Here is a 23,411-nt window from a genome sequence, read left to right as displayed (position 1 = left end):
TTATAAACAAACATATGTGTACATTTATATATGAATTGAGGGGTGGGTTCAAAATCCTTTTACTGATGGAGGTGTTTAGTTATCATTTGCTGGGATGATAGTAAAATCAGCCAATTTCAGACATAGTGAAATGATTGAATCCGAAGAATAACACTGAATGGTTCCTTGCCAGTTTAGAAGGAAGTCTCCAGTGTAGTGCCCTAGGGATCTGTGCTAGAGATCTTTGGGTAAAGGAATAAATAATATGGGGTTTTTTCTTCACATTTTTCAGATCACACAAAGCTGGAAAGGATAGCTAGTTAACATTCTGGATGCTAGATTTAAGATCCAAAAATATTTGACAAGTTGGAGCAGCAGGAAGGTCAAATTTGATAGAGATAAATTTAATTGACTTTATAGTCAAAGGAGGGGCAGCTAGGTGGCACAGTGGATAGAGTGCCAGGCTTGTAGTCAGGAAGATATCTTCCTGAGTTCAAAATACTAGTTGTGTGACCCTGAGCAAGTCACTTAACTTGTTTGTCTACATTCCGCATCTATAAAATGAACTGGAGAAGAAAATGGCAAACCACTCCAGTATCTTTGCCAAGAAAACCCCAAATGGGGCCATGAAGAGTCAAGACTCAACAACAATAACAATAGTTGTAGGATGAGGGAGGTATGATTAGACAACTTGATTCAAAGAGATGAGTGTTACAGTGGACCATAAGCTCAGTATGAGTCAACAGTGTGATTTAACAACCAATAAATTAATTCAATGCTAGGCTGAATTAAGAGAGTGTATAGAATAAGGACATGACTGAAAAACTGAACAAAAAATAGAATAATTGAAATAATTATCTCATTGTTCCCTTCCAATCAGACCACACTTGTGATATTGTTCTTAGTTCTCTGTGCCACATTTTATAAAGGTCATTGACAAGCTGTAGAGTATCCAAAGATGGGTAACCAGGAGATTTTATGAGGAACAATTGAAAGAACTGGGTTAGGGGCAGCCAGGTAGCTCAGTGGATTGATTGAAAGCCAAGCCTGGAGATAGGAATTCTTGGGTTCAAATGTGGCCTCAGACACTTCCTAGCTGTATGACCCTGGGTAAGTCACTTAACCCCTATTGCCTAGCCCTTACCACTCTCTTGCCTTGGAACTGATACTTAGTATTAATTCTAAGACAGAAGGTAAGGATTTAAAAAAAAAAAGAAAGAAAGAAAATGAAACTTGGATAATAACCTGGAAAAGAAGACTTTGAGGGGAAATTGGTTAACTATCTTCCATTATCTGAAGGATTATCATGTAGAATAGGAATTAGGCTTGTTCCTCTTGGCTCCAGAGGAGAGAAACAAAGAGAGCCAATGTGGAGAGAGACAAATTTTAGCTTCTTGTATGGAAAAACTACCAAACAGCTATCCAAAAATATAATAAATAGGCTGCTGTGGGTAAATAGTGAATTCTCCCTCACTGAGATCTTCATAGAAAAACTAGAAGATAACTTAGGAACATTGTAGAAGGGATTTTTGTTCAGGCACTGACTAGATGAGATAGACGCTCTCTAACACTATCTTTTAGTTCTTAGGTTTTGTTATTCTTTAAGTATTTACTTATCTTTATACACAATCTATATGAGGCCCACTCTGGCCGCAGCAGAATGTAAGCTCTTTGAGATCAGAATCTGTTTCATTTGCCTTTGCATCTCCAGTGACCTAATATATAGCACCATGCACATAATTATTTGCATTTGATAAAATATTTGCTATTGTTTCCTCTTTATCATACTCCCCAGAGAGCTTTTATAATTTTTAATTTTTTTATTAATATGCTTCCTACTTCTCTCTCAAAAAAAAAACCACCCTTATAATAAATGGGCATGGTCAAGGTCAAGCAAAACAAATTCCTACTTTCATCAGATCCAAAAATATGTCTCATGATGCATATTAAGTCCATCCCCTCTCTATCAGAAAGTGGGTGGCAGGCTTCTTCAATGATCCATTGGAAGAGTGATTGGTCATTGTATTCATCAATCAGTTTTCCAAAGATGTTCAGTGTCCAACTCTTTGTGACCCCATCTAGCATTTTCTTGGCAGAGATACTGGAATAATTTATTTTCTTCTCCAGCTCATTTTACGGGTGAGGAAACTGAGGCAAGCAGTATTAAGTGACTTGCCTAGGGTCACACAGCTGGTAAATGCCTAAGACTATATTTGAACTCAGTTCTTCCTGATCCCATGCCTAGTGCTCTATCCACTGTGTGACCAGATGTTGTCTTTACAAGGTTGTTATTATTGTCTACATTGTTCTGGTTTTGCTCCACTTCACTCTACATGTGTTCATACAAATCTTTTCAGGCTTATATGAAACCATCTCTTTCATCATTTTCATATGGCATAAGAATATTCTATTATATTCATATCCCGTCATTTGTCCAACCACTTCCAAATTGAGGGGCACCCATTTACCTTCTAATTCATTATGACAAAGAGAGCTGCTACAAATATTTTTGTACACGTGGATCCTTTTATTTTGTTCTTTTGGAGTATAAGCCTGGTGGATAAAGCATTGAACCTGGAGTCAGGAAGACCAGAGTTCAAATCTAGTTTCAGATACTAACTAGCTGTGGGACCCTGGACAAATCACTTAACCTCTCCAAATTTTCATCTGTAAAATATGGGTAATAATAGTACCTACCTCTCTGGGTTTTCCTGAGGATAAAATAAGATATTTAGAAAGCTTTTGTAAACTTTAAGTGATGTATAAATGCTAGTTATTATTAGTGGTTGAAAGGTATGCAATTCACTGATTTTTGGGATATAGTTCTAAATTCCTTTCTAGAATGTCTGGACCAATTGATAACTCTATTCACAGTGCCTTAATGCTTGTTTTCCTACAGACCCTCCAACATCAAACATTTTCCTGTTTTTGTCATTACCAGTTTGATACTTATGAGATGGAACCTCAAAGTTATTTTAATTTGTCTTTAATTAATAGTGATTTGGAAAATTTTTCCCCCATTTGGCCATTAGTAATGTAGATTACTTCCTTTGGGGACAGCCTGTTTATATACTTTAACTCCCAGAAGGACTGTTCTAGTCTTTTTATATCCTCAATTTCTGAATTCTACCTCAGAAAATGATCTCATCTTCTGCTTAACTGAGAAATATTCCATGTGAGCTCTTCCTTGTCTTCTCTACACTTTGAAATCTGCTTTTATCCATCCTCTGCTCTTTTGCTTCAGACTCAAAGGATTTAGTAGCTCACACACACACATTTTTTTTCGAGTTTTAAAAAAATATTAAGTTGCCTTTATTTTGCTGGTCTGATTACTTAGGGCCCAGACCCACAACCAATTGGCACAAAAGCTTTAACTTGCTCCATTTTTTTTTCTTTTTTTAAAAAGCATTTTCTTTTCCCAATTACACATAAAAACAATTTTCAACATATATTTTCTGAAATTATATGATCCAGATTGTCTCCCTCCCCTCTCTCTCCCCTCTTGGAGAAGGTAAGCAATTTGATCTGGGTTTGACATGTTTTATCATGTAAAACATATTTCTGTTTTGGTCATTGTTGTAAGTTGCTTGACCTGGGGCAGTTTGACCCTCATTTAGCAGAGGATCACCACAGCTTAAAATTCCAAAACTCAAAAAATCCTCAACCTCCCTAGCAGTAGGATGACAGGTATCAGCCACCACACCTTGCCTTGCCTTCCTTCTAACCAAATCTGATCCTTCCACTTGGGCCCATGATTTCATCTCTTCTTGCCTACTCAGGGATCTCTGTTCATTCCTCTATTGACTTTTCAAATTCAATATTTGGACTAATGAGTCAGTGGGACAACAACCACCTTGTGAAACTAAAGAAGGCACATTTCATACAGATTTACAGCTATTCTCCAGACAAATGTTAAATAAAGCAGGCAGGTCATCAGCCCCTGCATCAGAATAATCTAGGGGAAGGGACAATCTTCAGATTATATATAAAACAGAATCGATACCCCACAGATCTCTGGGGAATGGGAGGTAGAGACATATCTCTTTCTCCTGCCTGTTTCATCTGCTCTGATATTCCTGACGTGGCCAAACATGACCATGATATTCCCAAGGCACTTTTACTAAAGATAAAATAGGGCAGGGCAGGAGGAGGGAGTGGCAGGGTAGGGACATTGCACTTAACTCTACTTTCCTTTTTCCCAAAGCCTGGCATAAGGTTCTGGGAGCTGTCTATTGGTTTCCTTCTCGCTGCTCAGTCAGCAGCCCTCCCCCCTGTGTCCTGATCATCCCTCTGGACCCAGCTTCTCATACCAAGTGCTATCTTTAGAGCTAGTCCTCAGATTCTTCCTGAACCTGTCAGAGAAATCTCCCCCCACAACTGTCATCCCTGACCCTCTGAGGCAACTTAACAGAGACAGTTGTGCCTCCAGTGAGTCACAGTTGCTAAGGGAGGTAGCAAGGTCCTTTGGTTTCTCTAAGGGCTTTGACTCTTTATAATTGCCAGGGAAGGCAGGAGATGAAGACAGGGGACAGAAAGAAGGGAAAAACACAAAGACCCAAAGTCATGAGTGAAATTCTTACAAAGTGAATGTCCCCAAACAATGGGATCACAGAGGTCATTGTGACCTGATTCCACTGGGGACCAGAAGAGGGAAGAGACACAAGACCAGTATGATGGCCAGATAGAAGAAAACATTGTCTTGCCCCTTTCTTCTAACTCTAAACTAGGATATTTTAATGGGGGGGCAGCATGGTTTATTATTTTAAAAAATATTACAATAACTATTTCAATAGAACTAGTTTCCTTCTGCATTGAGTTAAGTTAAAAGCATTATTCTTTAAAGGAGTCCATTGGCTATAGCAGACCGCCAAAGAAGTTCATGTTGTAAAAACAGTTAAGAACCCCTGTTGTTCTAAAATGTTTGTCCCCTAACTCTTAAAACTCCATTATTTGCATTTTATGTTGTTTTTCCATGTTTGGAAGTAGAAGGAGGGAAAGACAGGAGAATTAACACACATTTCAATACACAGAGACAGTGTCTAAGTCTCTGTGCCCTAAAACTCTTCCTGCCCTAAACAGGACAGTCAGTTTAGAGTCCCTCATAACCTCAGATATCCCAATCAGACTCCCTTATTCCTTGATTTCTCCCTCCTGAAATGCCAGATCTCCTCAATCATCCTTCCTTAAAGTCTCTTTCCCGAAGCTCCGGTCTTGCTCTGATAGTCCCTCTACTTCTTTCTGACATAACATACCCAGTTTAGAGTTCTCTGTAGGCTCAGATCTCTTACCTCCAGGTTTCTTTACCCTGAGACAACCCCATCCTACCATCTCCCTGCTCAGGATCCCCTTCCCTTCCTAAATCCTTCTCTCCGCCCAGATGTAACCTTTTCCCCCAGATCTCTCAGCCCTTAGACCTCAACTTCTGCCTCTCCCCCTTCTAAGAATGCCTCACCATGAGTTCTCTATGCTCAAATATGTACCCTTGCCAGGTTTTCCTGCTTGGATCACACCCTTCTACCAGCCCCCACTAAACCCACACAACAGTTGTTCAGTCCCTGGGGTCTCTGAGTATCTCAGGCCTGCCCATGTAGGGAGTGGAGTCGAAGCTGAAGCCTGAGCTGTCCTGAGGGACTGACTACCAGGAACTTAAGACCCATGGTGCCCCCTTGTCAGACAACAGAGGAGGCCTGCAGGAGGGCAGGAGAGTAAGAACAAGAACTGTACCAGAGGGAGAGTCTTAACCCAGAGAAATGGTAAGTCTCCCAGGACCCGAGGGCCCAAGGATAGCCTTGGGGTGTCCCTTGGTTACCACCAGATGTGGAATGTGACCATACCTTCTGCTTCTCCTGGTTAGCTTCTGTAGAAAAGGAAAGCTTGAGTAGGCCAATACTCGATACCAGCCAGCTCTGGTCTGGGTCACCGCTGACCCTGGAATCAAGGAAGGTCCTTTGGAGGATGTAACCTTTGAGATGGTCTTTAAAGACGGGGTGTTGTAGAAATTCAATAGATAAAGAAAATGAAGACATTTCAGTCACATCAAACGCCCAAGTGAAATCATAGAGGCAGAAGAATATAAGCTGTGGAGTGAGTGGGATTTTTTTTTTTGGAGGGGAAAGGTAGGGGGAGTTGTCCAGTTTCACCCAGAATTCATGAAGGCAAGTAGTATTACACAAGGCTAAAAAGGTAAGATGACTGCTAGTAGTGGGGGACATTCAAGGTAGACGAGTTTGGCCATTTGCTCATATAATAGGGAGCCACTGAATAATCATGACCATCTCAAGGAATAAGAAAGATTATTGTGGCTGGAGTCTGGAGGAAGGAAAGATAAGGTCAAAAAGAACCTAGCTAAATGGCTTGGTGGGTTGAGAGCCAGGCCTAGAGAGGTCCTGGTTTCAAATCTGGTCTCAGACATTTCCTAGCTTTGTGACCCTGGATAAGTCCCTTAACTCTCAATGCCTAGCTCTTATCACTCTTTTGTCTTAGAATCAGAATACAGTATTGATTCTAAGATGGAAGGCAATGGTTTAGAGGGGAAAAAAACAAAAACAAAAAGAAGCTATTACAGGGTAGCTAGTTGCCTCAGTGAAGTTTTTTTTTTTTTAAGGCTATTACAATGGTCCAGACAGAATAATGAGGGTCTGTAAGTAGGGGGTGGCAATAGGAATACTGTGATCATCAGTGGCAAAATTGAAAGGACTTGTTGATGTCAGATAGGATAAGTGAGAGAGAGGGAATAATTGAAGATATTCAAGGTTAGAAACAGGGTGACAGTGAATAGGGGCCCTACAGACTAAAATAGTGAAGTCAAAAGGAGGAGAATGTTTGGAGGAAAAGATAATTAGCTCTATACTGTCCGTGTTGCTTTTAAGAGACTGGTAGAATATCTAATTAGAGGTATCTTCTATATATTTGTGTTTACAGATCTGGAGCTCAGGACTGGGGATAAAGATCTGGCAATTATCTGAAGGGACAAGAAGGAGAATTAAAACTGTAGAAAGGAATAAGATTGCCAAGGGACAGAGTATAGATAGGGAAGAAGGTCAAGGATACAACCTCAAGGAATATCATCTTTTAAAAAAATAAACCTTTTCTTCTGTCTTAGAATCGATACTAAATTATCAATTCCAAGGCAGAAGAGCAATAAGAGCTAGGCAATGGGTGTTAAGTTGCTTGTCCAGCTAGGAAGGCCAGATTTTAACTTGTTTCCCCAACTCCAGGTCTGACTCTATCCACTGAGCTATCTAGTTGCCCCCAAGAAATATCGACTTTAAGGGCTTGGAAAGGTGGTGAGGAGCCACAAGAGGAAACAGAGAAGAATTTCAGATGATTCAAAAAGAATATAGTGACTCTCAACCAGAAAAAGAAAAGAGAATCCATGAAGAGACAGCAGTATCCAGTGTCAGGGAATCTGAAGAGAGGGAAGAGACTAAAAAAACCCTTTAGTCAGGTAATTGGGCCACTGATGGCCTTAAATAATGCAGTGTCAGTAGAGGAGTGGAATGGAAACTCAAATTCAAGGGATTAAGAAAAAAGTAGGGAGTTAAGTAGTGGAGACTGTCCATAGCTAACTTTTTTAATGAGTTTATCGATGAAAAGGAAGAAAATTATGGGACTATAGCCCTGTGTCTGGGGTTCTTCACCATTTTTATGTTGTAATTCTCTTTGGCAGCCTGGTGGAGTCCAAGGATCTCATCTCAGAATAGTATTTTTTAAATTCATAAAAAATTCATAGGATTACAAAAGAAACTAGTTGTACTGCAACACAGCTATCCAAATGTATTTTTTTTTAATAAATTCAGAAACCCTCCTGAAATCTGTGGACTTTAGAGTATGACCCATCCTCCTTCTATGTGGGTTAGAAGGGTCAAAGAAATACTGTTTCATGATTGGGAAGAATGTTTGTAGGCAGAAGGGAAGGAACCAGTGATTAGGGAGACATCAAAGGTGTGTGGGAAGAAAGAGAGAACTCCTGGCATGAGGTCTTGAAAAGAGTTTAGAGGGAATAGAATTCTAGGTATGGAAAGACTAATTAGTTTGAGTTAATGAGCCTTAGAATGCCTTTTCTTTTTGGATTGGAGGGAAGGAAAGGAGAATTGGTGATGGTGCTATTCCCTAGGTTTCCAGCCTCTAGGGCAGGGGTTGGCAACGTGTGGCTCTTTCTGCAGGAGCCATAAAGTCATTTTTTTCCAGGCACTGTTACAGGAGCAGCACTGTGAGCACTGTACGGCTCTCATGAAATTACATTTTAAAAAAGTGGCGTTTTGGGCTCTCACAGCCAAAAAGGTTGCCGACCCCTGCTCTAGGGGAAGGTATCCTCAATGCCCTTCAGGGACCCTTTGGCCACCTCTAAACTATTTGCTTCTATTTTAGGCCAGCAGGAAGACCAAGAAGAAGGAAGGCGGTGCTCTTCGTGCTCAGAGGGCTTCATCCAATGTCTTTTCCAATTTTGAACAGACACAGATTCAGGAATTTAAAGAAGTAAGTCTCCATCCCATTTTCCCTCTGCTGTCCCTCTCCTCACCCCAACCTCCCCCAATAAGTGCTCCTAAGAATGTCTCCTTTCAGGAAAATCCTCTCTATAAATCTGGAGATCATTTTGTAAAGTGAAAAAGCAGATTCCCCTTAGGTTATCATCTGTGTCAATCCTGATTTTCCTATTTGAGATTGATTTAGAGTGACAGGAAGGGACTAGGGTAATACCTGGGTCTATATAGTATTCTATTTTGTTTTTTTAAACCCTTACCTTCCATCTTGGAATCAATATTATATATTGGTTCCAAGGCAGAAAAGCTAGACGATGAGGGTTCAGTGACTTGCCAGGAAGTGTCTGAGGCCAAATATACAGTATTCTTAATAGAAAAATACATTGTAGTCCCTCTCTGTGAACATGAGCATAAGGACTAAGTCAGCAAAGGGGCATTAATAGTAGATGCCTATCCTGAGACCCAGCAAGGGACTATCTCTCCCCTTTCCCTTCCACTCTCCTCATCCCTGACTGACCTGGTTTGTTTGTAGGCATTCACACTCATGGATCAGAATAGGGATGGATTTATCGACAAAGAGGACTTGAAAGATACCTACGCCTCTCTAGGTGTGTATTCTCAGAAGGAAAATCCATGCTAAACTGCTTTTTAAAAATCATATGAATGATTTTCAAGAACACTTGGTTATCATGATGTCATAAAATTAATAATATTAATAATCCCTCATGTCATAGCACTCTACAGTTACACAGCCCTTTCCCATCCATCACCTCAACCCTCCAATGAGGGCTGGACAGAAATTTAGAGATGGGGTAACCAAGGGCTGTAATAGGTCTTCTGAATCAAGGCCTTTCTGTTCTTTCTCTGTTAAGATGAAGTGATGGAATCCTAACATAGCACAAGCTATGTGTTTTGGAACCAACACTTATTCTTAGGTTTATGGATGATGAAGGTTGTGGGGACAAATGGGAAGAATTGCAGTGGAGGCAAGGGATGAATTCTGGTCAAGTTTGGCTAAAGCCTGCAAGTAGAGCTCACTAAGGTCCCAGGCAGGGTGAGCAGTCCAAGGGAGAAAGCCCAGGGTTTGGGCACAAGGTGAAAAAGTGGGAGTCCCCATGGGAAATGAGCTGGAAGTGTCCCAGGAGAATGCTGCCAAGGGCAGGCATCATAAGATGGAAGATGGCATGGAGGCTTTCTTTGGTCAGTCAGATGAAAACCTCCATGTCTAATTCTAAGCTCCACAATATGAGAGAGAGAGAAGGGTGAAGTGGGCAGAGCATAGTTACTGGAACAGAGCCCAAGAAGGTATTAAAGGAACAGCCACTCAGCTGTCTAAGGGGGCACAAACCAGCCCAGGTTGGAGCTTCCACATTGGTTCACTTTTGGATCAGACCTACAAGTTGCTGCCACATTTCTAGCCTGGGTGAGAAAGGAGACCTAATCTTTAAAACAAACAAGCAACAACAACAAACAAACAACACTGGAAATCACTTTGGCAGTTGAATAGGCAGTGGACAGAAGTGGGGAGAGACAAAAGTTCTTCCTGGACTTTAGTTTTCTCCTCTGCAAAATGGAAGTAATCTTCCTTGCCCTACTTCTGTCACATAACTGAAGTGAGGATCCAGTGATGTGATTCTGCTTTTTGTAAGATTAAAGCACCAAATCAGGGTGTGTTGTTATATTTATGATGATTCTCCTCATTATTGTACCTTCCTACATCAATGGGCCCATTATCTCATTGATGGGAGTACTCTGCTGGCCTAGAGCTCAATCATTCATCTTCTCATCCTGTGTAATTCCTGCCTTCTTCTCTCATAAATCTGCCAGGATCCAGTCCCAAGGCCTTCCTTGAGGTCTTTTAACATTCTGTGAATACCATTAGAGCACCCTAGCTGTCCATCTGCTAGCCATTACTCTGACTGCATGACCAGCCCACCTCCATTTGTGGACATAAATTTCTTTGATGACATTTTTTACACCACTATTCCTATATAAGTCATCAGTGATAATTCACCCCCACCATGGAGTTTTTCATCATCCTTTGGGACCCCAGCAGGTTGGATTCTTCCCTCAGTGTGGCATTCCATGATTCACAACAACTGGGATTCCTCACTGGGAGAATCATGGTGTTTAAAAGACAGGCTTTTGTGTCAGGGAGGAGCTGGGGGGTCATTAAAAGCCCTTTGCCATTTCCCAAATGTACTCTCTCCAGTTCTGTTCTGCCTGTTCACTTCTGGTCTCTGCTCATTGCCTATCTGCCCAAGATAATGCACCGATGGAGCAATCACTTCCACAGAGACTGGAGGTAGCCTATCCTGTCAGTCTTTGTGATTTAGGATGTGAGGTCTGGGTATGTAGAAATTAAGTTAGGAAGGCAGATGGCCTAAGAGATAGAGCACTGGACTTGAGAGTTAGGAAATGTGGGCTCAAAGCTTGTCTCTGACACTTAATAGCTAGATATATAGTCCTGGGCAAGTCATTTAATATCTTTCAGCCTCCATTTTCTCATCAGTAAAATGAGGAGATTAGACGAGATGGCACCTAAGTCACTTCCAAAGAGAAATTTATGATCTTATACAATTGATGACTGCCCAAGATTACACAACTAGTAAGTGTCAGAGTGGGATTTGAACCCAGGCATCCTGGCTCCATGCCCAGCATACTATATACTATGTCACACTATTCTTACTAATTATTCTTATCATTATGATTCAATAATCTGGAGGTAGGAGAGGTGAGATTTGGTTATTTAGGGAGGATGGGTGGGAGGGGAGTAGGGGAGTGTGTGTGTGTGGGGGGGGGGTGTTGGACACAACCTTAGGGGATTCTGATGCTAGTGATCTTTTTCTCTTTATAACTCATGAACAGGAATGAAACCCATCTGTCTATGTGTCTCTACCTCTTTGCCGTTATCCCTCTATCCCTACCTATCTCTACCTCTCTTTATCCCTGACTCTGCCCTCTCCCTGGCTCTGTCCTGTCTTTCTTTCGTGTCCCCTCTCTTTTTCCTGGTCTCTATCTCTTGTTCCTTTTGTCCTGGACTCTCAACTTTACCCCTAAATCACCCCATTTCTTTGTCTCTTTTCCTCTTTCCTCCTTTGTTTCCTCCTGGCTATCTCCTTCCCTCCTTCCCTTATCTTCCTTTTCTTTTCCTTTCTCCCTCTCCTCTCTACCTTTCCCTTCCCTCTCTCTTCCACCTTCTCCCTTTTTTCTTCCTTTCTCCTTCCTTCTCTCTGCACATCCCATCCCTCTCCCCCTCTTCCCACAACTTGTCTCGTTCTCTCCCAATCACTATCCTGCCCCACTTCCACCTTCCTGAGCCTCTGTCCTTCCCTGTTTCCCTGATACAGGCAAGATTAACGTTAAAGACGATGAGCTGGATTCTATGTTGAAGGAGGCCTCAGGCCCCATCAACTTCACGATGTTCCTGAACCTGTTTGGAGAGAAGTTGAATGGTGAGTGTGCTGGGCTGGCCCCCAGCTTCTAGGCTCCTACTGGGCATCTCCTGGGCTGTTCCTGCCAGAAGCCAAAATAACTTCAGGCACTCCTTTTCCTGGGACACACTTACTCATGTCTCACTGCCCAGATGGAATGTAGCCCATGTACCCAGGCCCCATTCATCTTAGCCTTCAAAGGCTCAGGTCCCTTCCTCCAGAAAGCCTATACCTGACCACCCAGCCCTCCAGAACTACAATCTCATCTAGTGTCAGAACCACGCTGTCTTGCTGTGGCCTCTCCTTCTCCAAGGAGCCTTGTTTCTCCAGCCCATTCTATCCTCCTTCCTAACCTCTCTTTCCTGCCCCCTCCCATTTTATGCCTCGAATTCACAGGCCAACTCCAGCACAGACTATTTGGGGGCTGCTGCTCTTTGGTCCCCATCAGACTGTTTGGTCTCTTGCCACAACATAGCAGTGATGAGATATAGTAGAAATACTGCTATCTCTTTAAGGTTTGCAGAGCACTTCTTTTAGGACAGCCCTTTGAGATAAGGAGTGTAAATATAGCACCCCCATTTTATAGATGAAGAAGACGAGGCTCAGAGAGATTGGGACTTTCCCAGGGTCAAATGAAGAGCTGGAAACCAGGTCATCTGATTCCAAGTTCAGCATTCTTTCCACTACAGAAAAATGGATGGTAGGAGTCAGGAGACCAGAGTTTCTAGTCTTAAATCTACTACCATTTTTCTGTGTGCCCTTGAGGAAGACCCTTCCATTCACTTTCTTCTTCTTTAAAATGAAGGCTTTTGGGGCAGCTAGATTGCTCAGTGGTTATAGAGCCAATCCTAGAGATGGGAGGTCTTAGTTTCAAACCATGTCTCAGATACTTCCTAACTGTGTGATCCTGGGCAAGTCACTTAATTAACCCCAATTGCTTAGTCCTTACCACTCTTCTGCTTTGGAACCAAAACTTAGTATTGATCCTAAGATGGAAGGTAAGGGCTTAAGAAAAATAAAATAAAATTTTAAAAAATGAAGAAATAGGAGTAGATAGTATCTGTTATCTCTTCTAACTCTGGCAGTCTGACTTGGTGCGGGCCTGGACGCTCTGAAGGATAAGGAAGGCTTGGTCAGAATCATTCACAAGGTCTTCCTTTTTCTGGTTGTTCCTGCAGGGACAGATACAGAAGAGACAATCCTAAATGCCTTCAAGATGCTGGACCCAGACGCCAAAGGGAGCATCAACAAGGACTAGTAAATCTCTTCCATTTTTCTCTAGGATGTGGGGATGTAGGAAGAGAGGGATGAGAAATATGGAAGGATGAATTGAAGAATTATGAAAGGTTCCTGATCACAAAAAGTGAAAAAAAAGTCAGGAGTAAGGGTGAGAAGAAGTAAATGAGGGACAATGGACTCCAAGGACCAGGTCTTCCTCAGTAGCCGGGATGACCTCCCTGAGAGCAAGAGGCAGGCCAGAAATTGGAGAGAGGTAACTGCTTGCTTCACCTGGATTCCATGGATTCTGAGGGCTCTATGTGTGTGTGAGAGAAGGGGGGGGAGAGGAAAAGGGAGAGAGAAAGAGGGAAGGAGAGAGGGAGGGATGGAGGAAGAGGGAGAGCGCTAATCTGCTCACTTGCTGGAAAGCATACTTTAGTACATTGTTCTGAAAGAGATGATTTCTCAATGGTTTCTTTTCTGTAACTCACATAAGTTGCTGAAAAATTAATCCTTTGGAGGCTGAAGTTCTGGGTTTAAACCTTTTTGGACACTGGGATATTGTCTAGAAAAAGATGAACTGACCAGGATGATTTTCCCTTCTCCTTTTATTAGCATAAAGCGTTTGCTGATGTCCCAGGCTGACAAGATGACTGCAGAAGAGGTTTGCTTTTTTTCCTTTTCCTCCTCCTCCTCCTATATACTTCCCTCCAGAGAACATGCCTAGAGACTACGTAAGCCACCCCTCTGTCAGAAAGTAAGGCTATATTTTGTCTTGCAGAGGCTAAAATCCTGAGATGCCATGGCATTTTTGGAACAGACAGTATATGAGCTGTCCTCCAAGGCAGAATATCCTGGGGTGATATGCTGGCTTAACATAAGAAGGAAGGATCTCAACAAGGATCATTCCCCAACTCTAATTTTATCTGCATTTTCCCCAGAAAGTCTAAAAGCTTATGGGTGACTCAATAACCTACTTTATTTAAGGAGTGACTCCTCCAGGGTTAGATGGTCCTGCTATGTGTGATTACAAAGCTACAGTGATTTCTGAGACTTTGGAATGTTCCATGAAATAATAAGCCCTTGGGTTTATTACTATAATAGTTTACTAGATCCTGAGCTTCAGCTGGGCTCTCTTCCTGGGCTTCCAATGGCTATCTAGTTGTCTAGAAGCCCAAAGGTTGCACACAGTGTCCTCTATAATGAGAACTTCAGGATGCCACTGATGCCCTCAAGCCACGATTAATTCCTCCCTCAAAAGAGGGAGGTTGGTTATGTGTGTGTGTCTACAGAGTTAGTCATCCAAGGCTAAGAATGGAGAATGGGAGGAACATGAGAACAAACTGATTTTTCTTGTGTAAACCAAGTTTCTCCCATGTCACTTATGACCAGTTCTTCTCGAGAGAACCTGTTTTTAACCTGGGGTCCATGAACTTCAGGGGTTCCATAAACTTGGATGAGAAAAAAAGGTACATTTTTTTATTTCAACCTAATTGGCTTTCTTTATAATCCCATGTATTTTATAAATTTAAAACTATAATTCTGAGAAGGGGTCCATAGGGTTCACCAGACTGCCAAGCAAGTCCATGACACGGGAAAGGTTAAGAATCTTCTATTGATAGTGAGTTCATTAGTGTGACTGTAACAGCTGTTTCATGGTGGAGATTTGCCCTTGGATATTGTGGGATGAAGGCTAGAAGTAACGAGTGTAGAATTCTCTTGGGACTTGAATGGACTCAAGATGAGTCAACGATGTGACATGAGTTAAAAGGCCTAATTCAATCAGGCCATAGTAGTAGAGGCATAATAACCAGGTTGAAAAAATGCTAGTCCCACTGTCCTCTGCCCTGGTTAAAGCACATCTGGATTATTGTGCTCAACTGCGCAGACCACATTTTAGGAAGGATGATGGCAAGTTCCTCCATATTCTCCTAGAAATGCTGCAGTGTGGACGTAGCCATGGGTTCTCGAAGGCAGGGGTCAAGCTCAGGTAGGTTCTGTCATGCAGGAAAAACTTCAGTCTCAGCCATAAATGTCCATTTCCCAAAGGTCCAGCCTAGCTAAGTATAGAAAGGCTCATCTCCAACAGCCTGAGGGATGAATTCTTTTACCAGTACAACCCATGAAACAAAGAAAATCACAAATGTGTCCTTCCTTTTGCTTTTGCCATCATGGTGTCAGAAGAGATAAAAAACAGCAATAGGTCTCTTTGCCTATTAGAGAGGCATGGAAGTGGCAACATGGATTTTGAATATAAACATTTGCAAAACCTTATAAAGGAGGATGCTAGGAGATCCTTAGTCAAATATCCTCATAAAAGAATGAAAGGAAAAATGACTCTAGGGAAAGTCTGGCGTGAGACCCATTTAGGTGAGATCATTCCAAAAAATGTATAAACCGAAACTAGAAGAGGGGCAACAAATAGACAAAAAGTAGAAAAGATCTGTAGATATTCGCAAAAAGATTTTTTCCCATAAATCACAATAGAGCCATTATATAAACATCTTCATTGGCATCCTACTACAAGAGGAATTTGAAATGTCAGTAAATCATATAAAGACAGGAAGAGCACCTGGAACAACCAGGTATATACATATAAGTTCCATGCTAGAGGCCAGACCATTTTGAAGGCAAAACACTTCTCAAGAATTCCAGTGAAAGTAAAAGTACTGGAGAAGCAGGGGGAAATCCTGGATAGTATTACTATAGAAAAATGTCAATCAAGAGAAAATCAGTATCTACTGATTTATTTCCCTAGTTTCTAATTTCTAAAAAAAAAGTCTTTATGAGATGAAACTATATAAGTATCAAGGATATATTTAATGAAAATGTGAGAAGGAAAAAGGAAGATTTTTTAAATGATATTCAACAGTAGGCTGAATTCTGATAGTCCCAAAATTTTCTTTAAGGAGCTGAAAAGATAATATCCCACTGGGTTTATTGTTTCTTGACTACAAAACAAAACAAAAATTTGATTTGGAAGAACAAAATAAAGTCATAAAGACTCCTTTCCAACCAGGTATTTTCTTTGCTTATGTTAAAGTCATACTAAATCTCTTGGGAGAAATAACACAACTTCCTTTGATTATCCTCTGATTATTTGTAACAAATGAGAAACAGAGGCTCACTAAAGATGTTTGCAATTGTCATAGAAGATGTCCAGGGCAGACTCCAAATAGAAGAGGGATTCCCTAGAGATGGTGATATCCTTTGGTGGAGCTCATTACAGATGATGTAGTACTGATAGCAACAAATCTCTGAATGTATCAGATTCATAAATGAGTTTCTGAAAGAGACTCAAAAAAAATTCAGTCTTTCTTCATAGATAAAAACAAGTAGATGAAGAAAGCCTATGGTTCAGACTTTTAAAATCCCATAATATATGAAATGTATTATTTTTTCTAAATATTATTACTTAAGTAGAAAAAAGTTGCCAGTTCATGTTTAAAATTTCTTAAAAATTAGTTTTAGAAATGCAGTTAAATAGGTAACTTAACCAATCTGTGGCATCCTCTGTGTGAACATGTTCTCTGCCAATTGAAAACCTTGAGGTCTTTGCATTTTAGCCTGTAGGATTTTTATTGTCGAAACTCTTCCACAGATCCTTCTAAGGAATCCACCTACCATTTTGTCACCAACCCACTGGTGATTCCAAGCTCTCTTAATATCTTTGGGGTTTGGATTTAGCATACAGGTGTCTTTGTTGTCTTCCCTCCACCTTCCTGCCCCCTTTCTTCTGCTATGTGACCACCCTATAAGAGATCATATGTGTCCTTGGGAAGGTCTTTTATACCACTTTTTATGTACAAGCTATTGGTATTATACTTTAGCCTGTTTATACTCACCAAGGCTCTTTCTGTACCCTACTGGGTTACTTCTCACTTTGATTCTTCTGAGATTATGCGGTTCCATAATTCACAAATATATAACATTACCAGGAAAATAGTGTTGTTATAAAATAGGTTTTTGTGGTAGCAAGCAGTTTGGGATCATTAAAGGCTCTGAGCAGTTTTACAAATGCAATTCATATGTACTATGAAATTCTGGGCCCAGCTCATTATCCATCTGTGACAGAGACACAGAGAAAGAGAGAGCTGGATTCAGTGAGCTGTCTATTCTGCTCCATGTTAATCTGTTTAAATGTATGCTTTTTATGAGTTTTATTATTCTTATGGAGACAATTAAGCTAATTTCTTTAGTATTGGTATGGATTTCACTTAAGAAAATTTGCAATGTTTTAGGGCTGTTGTCAATTAGTTTGAAAACATCTGAGAGTAGGTACACTTGGATAACTCCCTAATTTTTCACCTGTGCTCAATGTAAACAATCAGTGAGTTTTTTAATGAACCAACAAGCAATTATTAAATGCCTAGTATGTGCCAGAAACTACTAGAAGCAAGGGGATCTAAGTTTTCATGTCAGAGTTTTGAATAACTTTAACATATACATGGGAATTGCCTGTTTTGAGTGATCTTTAAGATTGCATTTTGGGGGCAGCTGGGTAGCTCAGTGGATGGAGAGCCAGGCCTAGAGATGGGAGGTCCTAGGTTCAAATCTGGCCTCAGACATTTCCCAGCTGTGTGACCCTGGATAAGTCATTTGACCCATTGCCTACCCTTACCACTCTTCTGCCTTAGAACCAATACTCAGTATTGACTCCAAGATGGAAGGTAAGGGTTATTTTTTTAAAATTACATTTTGTTTTATGTGGTACTGGCTAAGAAACAGAAGGGAGGATCAGTGGAATAGACTTGGGGTAAGTCTTTTACCAACTAAGATATTTTTTTTAAACCCTTGTACTTCGGTGTATTGTCTCATAGGTGGAAGAGTGGTAAGGGTGGGCAATGGGGGTCAAGTGACTTGCCCAGGGTCACACAGCTGGGAAGTGTCTGAGGCCGGGTTTGAACCTAGGACCTCCTGTCTCTAGGCCTGACTCTCACTCCACTGAGCTACCCAGCTGCCCCCCTAAGATATTTTTTAAAAGAAAGAAAACCAGCAATACACAGAGCAGGCTCTTCTATTATGTGCACCTCTCAATCAGTTCTGTGATTGTACAAAGGACTTTTCATAGAAAATCATATCTGAAACATGATCCCTTTTGTTGTTTTTAAGGATAGCCAAACTACATACATAGCCTGTTCTCATAAAGAGGAGAGAACATAGGAATGAGTTAGTAGTTGCTATTCTTTTTTAGTAACTCAAAAAAAAAAAAATACTGTCTGATTTTCTCATTCTTTTGGAATCTTCCCCCTCTTTGCAATCCCTTGAAAACCAATGTCTGAGCACCTTTAAAATTCAGTTGGATTTCCTTAGGATTGTTTGTCAGGGCCAGTTGATCTTTTAGACTTAATTTTCTTAAGGAAAAGCCACTAAGTTCCCTCACTAAGTACACAAATTCTGAAGGAATAGCATTATTAGGAGACTGGCAGAGGAAGAGAACCACAGGTGCTGCTGTTTACCCAGAAAGCGTCCCTCCGGTTCTCTCACTGGCTACAGGGACCAACCAGGAGGGCAATTGATTGCAGTCCCCATCAGGTATTTAGGAGAGACAGGAAGAAGCGGGCAGTTAGCTGGTCTATGGCAAAAGGCAGTAGCCGGGAACCAACGTAAGTATGAAACATGCTTGTGCGTGGTAGGCATCAGCATTGGGATGAGCTCTCTGTTTCAGGGTAGGAGGGTCAGGCTCTGGCTCTGTTCTGACCTGTCCAGTTCCATGTTCTGGCAGTAAGCAAAGAAGCTGAGAGCCATGGTGGTGGCCTTTACTCCGGGTCTCCTTTTCCAATTGGAACATTGTCGTGCATACGTGCATATTTAGGTAAATCGATGCATCACTGGAGATTTGTCTCACTTAGGGTTGTGGTTCGGGGGCTAGTTCCTTCTTTGCCAACTGAGAGTTATAAAAAGCAGATTCCATCTAACCATATTTATCTGAATCTCGCCATCACTGAATTTGTCTCTCTTCCTGAGAGAGTTCTGGCAGGGGTTTGTGAGGGAGGCAGAGTACCAGCCACACAGGAAGCACTTAATAAATGTTTTTGACTAACTGATCTAAAAGGGGGGGTCAGTTGTGGAGGAAACTAGATGAGTTATAGAAATGCTGGCAGATTTGTTATCCTCCTGTGGTTTCCCTTACATGTTCTTCTGGTGATGTGGCTTGGTCCGTTCTCATAGCCAGTTTTTCTGCAGGCTCTTTTTCTTCTCAACGGCTTTTCATTGTTTTGTGTGGCAATTCTGCTCATTCTCTTTAATCCTTCTCCTCCCCAGTGTTCTCCAAATCATGTGTTCTAAACTGATGCTGTCCTAGGATGCCCTGTATCTCTCCTTGGCAAGGAAGAGGAGAGTTTTCTAGGCATTTTGTGCCTCATTTTCTTTTTACCCTAGTCAAGCTTCTCTAAGAAAAGACAGTAATCAGTCAATGTATTTGTTTTTCTCCACTTTCCATTCTTTAGAGTAAACAGCTTATTTAAATAGGTCAGGTGAGAGCTATAGTCATTGTGCAAAGTATCTTTTTTCTCATCTTTACCCTTTTTAAAAAAATGGCTTTTTTTTCTTGAGCTAATCCATGATCTAATTACTCATAGATAGCTTGTTCTGAAAATGTTTACCACACTAAGTCTTTAGAGTAAACTACACTTTGGGGATGTTATTTAGTTTTATACAGGTTCAATACCTGATTCTTATCTTGAAGAATGTTGTGAGGCTTCTGCATAATCTATAAACCTTTGCTATATTTTACTTCTTGATTTTGAATTATATTTTTAAAAATATTTTTCGTCCTCTTCCAATTCCTCACTATTTTTCCCCATGCCCATTTTTATACTGGAGTCACCAAGTATCCAGGAATATGTTGATATGGAGGATTTTATCAAGTTCTTCATAGCATTTCTCTACTCATTCTCTGCAATGGATTTTTGCACATAAATAGCAGTTATCTTTTGGGTGGACCATCTGATTTTGCTTTTACCATCCACATTAGGAAGCAAGATGACCAAGAGTCCCATGAAATTATGATTTTTTCTTGGCTAAGGGCACATAGTGTGAAACTAGGCTAACTCTTCTTGCTTTCCCTCAGAGTTTCTGTGAGCCATCTTGCCATTTAACTGCAACTTGTTTCTGTATATTTTAGTTTCTTTTGTAATGAGAATGCCATTATGGATATGGTTCAGTTCTCCCAATTGCACATTCATTCACTAATCACTAAAGACTTCATGTTAATAAATACAAAATTCAACTATTCATAGACAAGTCTAAAACTGATATTTTTAGCATCTCATACTCCCTTTCCCACCAACATATTGAAACAGAAACAGGACACTGCACATGACTAATGGCTATTTTCTATATTTATCTGTTTCACGAGTTAACCATAGTCAAAAAAAATTTGATGACTGAGTAGACAACCTTTTGGTGATGAGCCTTTACCACGTTAGTTAGAATCCTTGTGTCACACAGTCTGTCTAGATCTGTACTCAAACTCTCTCTGGTTTAGTCTTGGAGCCTTCCACAGAGACTGCATTGGGTTGACATTGCCTCTGCAATACTGGAGTGACTTCTACAAAACAGTGAGGCAGGGGGCAGCTGGATAGTTCAATGGATTGCAAGCCAGGCCTAGAGATGGGAGGTCCTAGGTTCAAACATGGCCTCAGACACTTTCCAGCTGTATGACTCTGGGCAAATCACTTGACCCCGATAGCCTACCCTTACTCAGTATTGACTCCAAGACAGAAGGTAAGGGTTTAAAAAACAAAACAAACAACAACAACAAAAAAAAAAAAACAGTGAGGCATTGGTGGAGGATTTGTGGAAGAAGGATTGACTTCTTTTACTTGGTTCTAGAGAACAGAATTAGAAGAAATGGATAGAACTTGCAGAGGCAGATTTTTGCCTTGCTATAAGGAGGAACTTCCTAACAATTATGAGCTATACCAAAGTGGAAAAAGTGACCTTGATAGATAGAGTATCCTTTTACTGGAAGTATTTAAGCAGAGGCTGTGGCTGGTCATCAGGTATGTAGCTGGGACTCACAGGTGACTTAGAATAGATGATTTCTGAAGTTCCAGTTCTCAAATTCTGATTTACCCTAACATTTCTGTAGCTGATTCTTCCTAATATAGATCTCAGCTATGGAACCAGAACCCGTTGCCAATTTTCCGTGAATGGATTTGGAGCTTAGTGTTTGGTTCCTTTTGCTGTGCCACTTTGGATCTTTGCCTTTTTCCTTCAGTTTCCCCTCTGAGGTCCCTGTGTATTTCCATCATACTTAGTCAAAACATGCTTAACATCTGAAGCTATTGCACACAAACACACAACTGCTTCAGTTTTCTTGGATCCTATTCACCTTTATAATAAGTAAGACCACTAAAATACGTAAACAACGTCTCTTTATTAAAGACAACTAGAGTGAATCATTGAGGGGAAATCTAGAATATAAAACTGTATTTGCTTCCATTCATAGAATATCCAGAGAGCGGGGAAAACAACAACAAATGATGATGCGCAAATCATGCGGAGACTTACTGTCTTCAGAAAGTAATGCTTTAGTGGCCCCTGGTTACAAGACAATCCAGAGAGTTTGGGCCTGAGTTTAATCTTCCATCTGTCTGTGTGGGAAATGTTTGCTGAGTAAACTATAGTGCACAAGGGCCTATTACTTGAGAGAGTAAACTTTTTAAGGACTTGAGAAGATCCTGTTTATCAAAATATCCTCTGAGAACTTGAGCAAATCAACATTTTGCCAAGACAAGTTTACCGCAGCTCCACACTGCTATCTCTATCCTCCCAGCTCAGGGTCTGTCACTGGTGAGGAGAACCATGACTATACCTCTATTCTCTTGTTCTTACCTTCCCTCAGACACTTTATATTCCCCCTTCCCTTTTTTAAAACCTTACTTTCTTAGTAACAATTCTAAGACAGAAAGCAAGGGCTAAGCAAACAGGGTTAAGTGATTTGCCCAGGGTCACACAGGTAGAAAGTGTCTGAGGCCACACTTAAACCCAGGTCCTCTGGATTCCAGGCATGACACTATCCACTGGGCCACCTGGCTGCCCACTATTCTCCCTTATGAATCCACTATGGTGTTGCTATTCAAGGGCTCATTTAAACCCTTCTTGAACCTGTTCATTCTCTCGGTCTGTTACTAGCTCAGAGAACAGCAATTGCTTACCTTTTCCTAGTGTTACGTGAGCCAATAGAGACAACCTGGCATAGTGGGTACTGATATCAGGAAGCATTGAGTTCAAGCTCTGCTTTTGGTACATCCTACCTGTGAAATCCCAGCCAAATCATTCAGCCTTTCAGCAGCCCCAGGAAAGTCTCTAAGACTAAGTTGCAAAGTGGCATCAATGGAGTGAATTTCTATACTAAGAATTCCCTATACTGATGAAATCCTAGGTCTGGACCAACAAAACGGAGCAAAGCCTATGCCTGCATGATCAGGCTAGTAATTCTCAATTACCAGCATTCCTGTTTCTCCCCTGTTCTAGCAAGCCTACAAGTGAAGTGAGTGAAAGAAACCATTTTGGAAAATGCTTCACTTTGGTTTCCCTCTTCCAAGAAGCCCAGTGGAATGATAGTGGTAGTCTCTGCCTCACCGAGCTCTCTCCTGTTGTTCCCAGCACACAACCATAAAACCCTTCTCTCTCTAACATGTCAGCATCAGGTCTGCCTTGACCCTAACATGCTCTGCAGTCTGATCTACCGGTGCTATTCCTTCCACTTCAATACAGGAAGTGATGTGGCCCCAGAACGAATGTCCTGACATGATCTTGTTTCCAAATCTCCCACAGGTTGACCAAATGTTCCAGTTTGCCTCCATTGATGCGGCTGGAAACCTGGACTACAAAGCTTTGAGCTATGTCATCACCCATGGTGAAGAGAAGGAAGAATAACAAGGATGGGGTGAACACAGTTTATTCAATAAAGGCTGATCAGTAAAAACAGTCCTGGCTTGACTGTTCACATGTAGCCCTAGAATGGGTCCCATTAGTTCTGAGGTAGGAAAGTCCAAGTTCTGTAGTATGTCTAGTCCCCTAGCCTGCCCTGGGTCCCCCAAGCCTGTAGAATAGGGGAGAGATCCTGAGAGGGGGAGATCAGTAGCTCTCAACAGACCCTTGTCACAGAAGTCTTGTCCTGGGCATGACAATATAGAAACATAAAAAACCTTCCCAACCTAGAGCAGAGGACCGTGGTTTTATGGATTTTTAGAGCCTAAAAAAGCACATTAGAGATATTCTAATATAACCCTCTCATTTTGCAGATGAAGAAACTGAGGCAAACAGAGTTAAGTGACTTCCCAGA

General features: G+C 41.2%; 1 protein-coding gene across 1 annotated transcript in view; it reads left to right on the top strand.

Moving 5' to 3' along the window:
• Positions 1-23,411, top strand: part of MYL5 (myosin light chain 5) — a 24,505-nt gene extending 1,094 nt beyond the window's left edge. Inside the window, exons 3-8 of the mRNA XM_044681799.1 lie at positions 8,350-8,457; positions 8,995-9,070; positions 11,813-11,917; positions 13,075-13,153; positions 13,730-13,778; positions 22,901-23,411. Coding sequence (XP_044537734.1) covers positions 8,350-8,457; positions 8,995-9,070; positions 11,813-11,917; positions 13,075-13,153; positions 13,730-13,778; positions 22,901-23,002 — 519 coding nt within the window. The 3' untranslated portion in view covers positions 23,003-23,411. The remainder of the gene's footprint in view (positions 1-8,349; positions 8,458-8,994; positions 9,071-11,812; positions 11,918-13,074; positions 13,154-13,729; positions 13,779-22,900) is intronic.

The sequence above is a fragment of the Gracilinanus agilis genome, chromosome 6, assembly GCF_016433145.1.
Source record: "Gracilinanus agilis isolate LMUSP501 chromosome 6, AgileGrace, whole genome shotgun sequence".
NCBI classification, from domain to species: domain Eukaryota; kingdom Metazoa; phylum Chordata; class Mammalia; order Didelphimorphia; family Didelphidae; genus Gracilinanus; species Gracilinanus agilis.
This window is presented reverse-complemented; position numbering and strand designations above follow the sequence as displayed.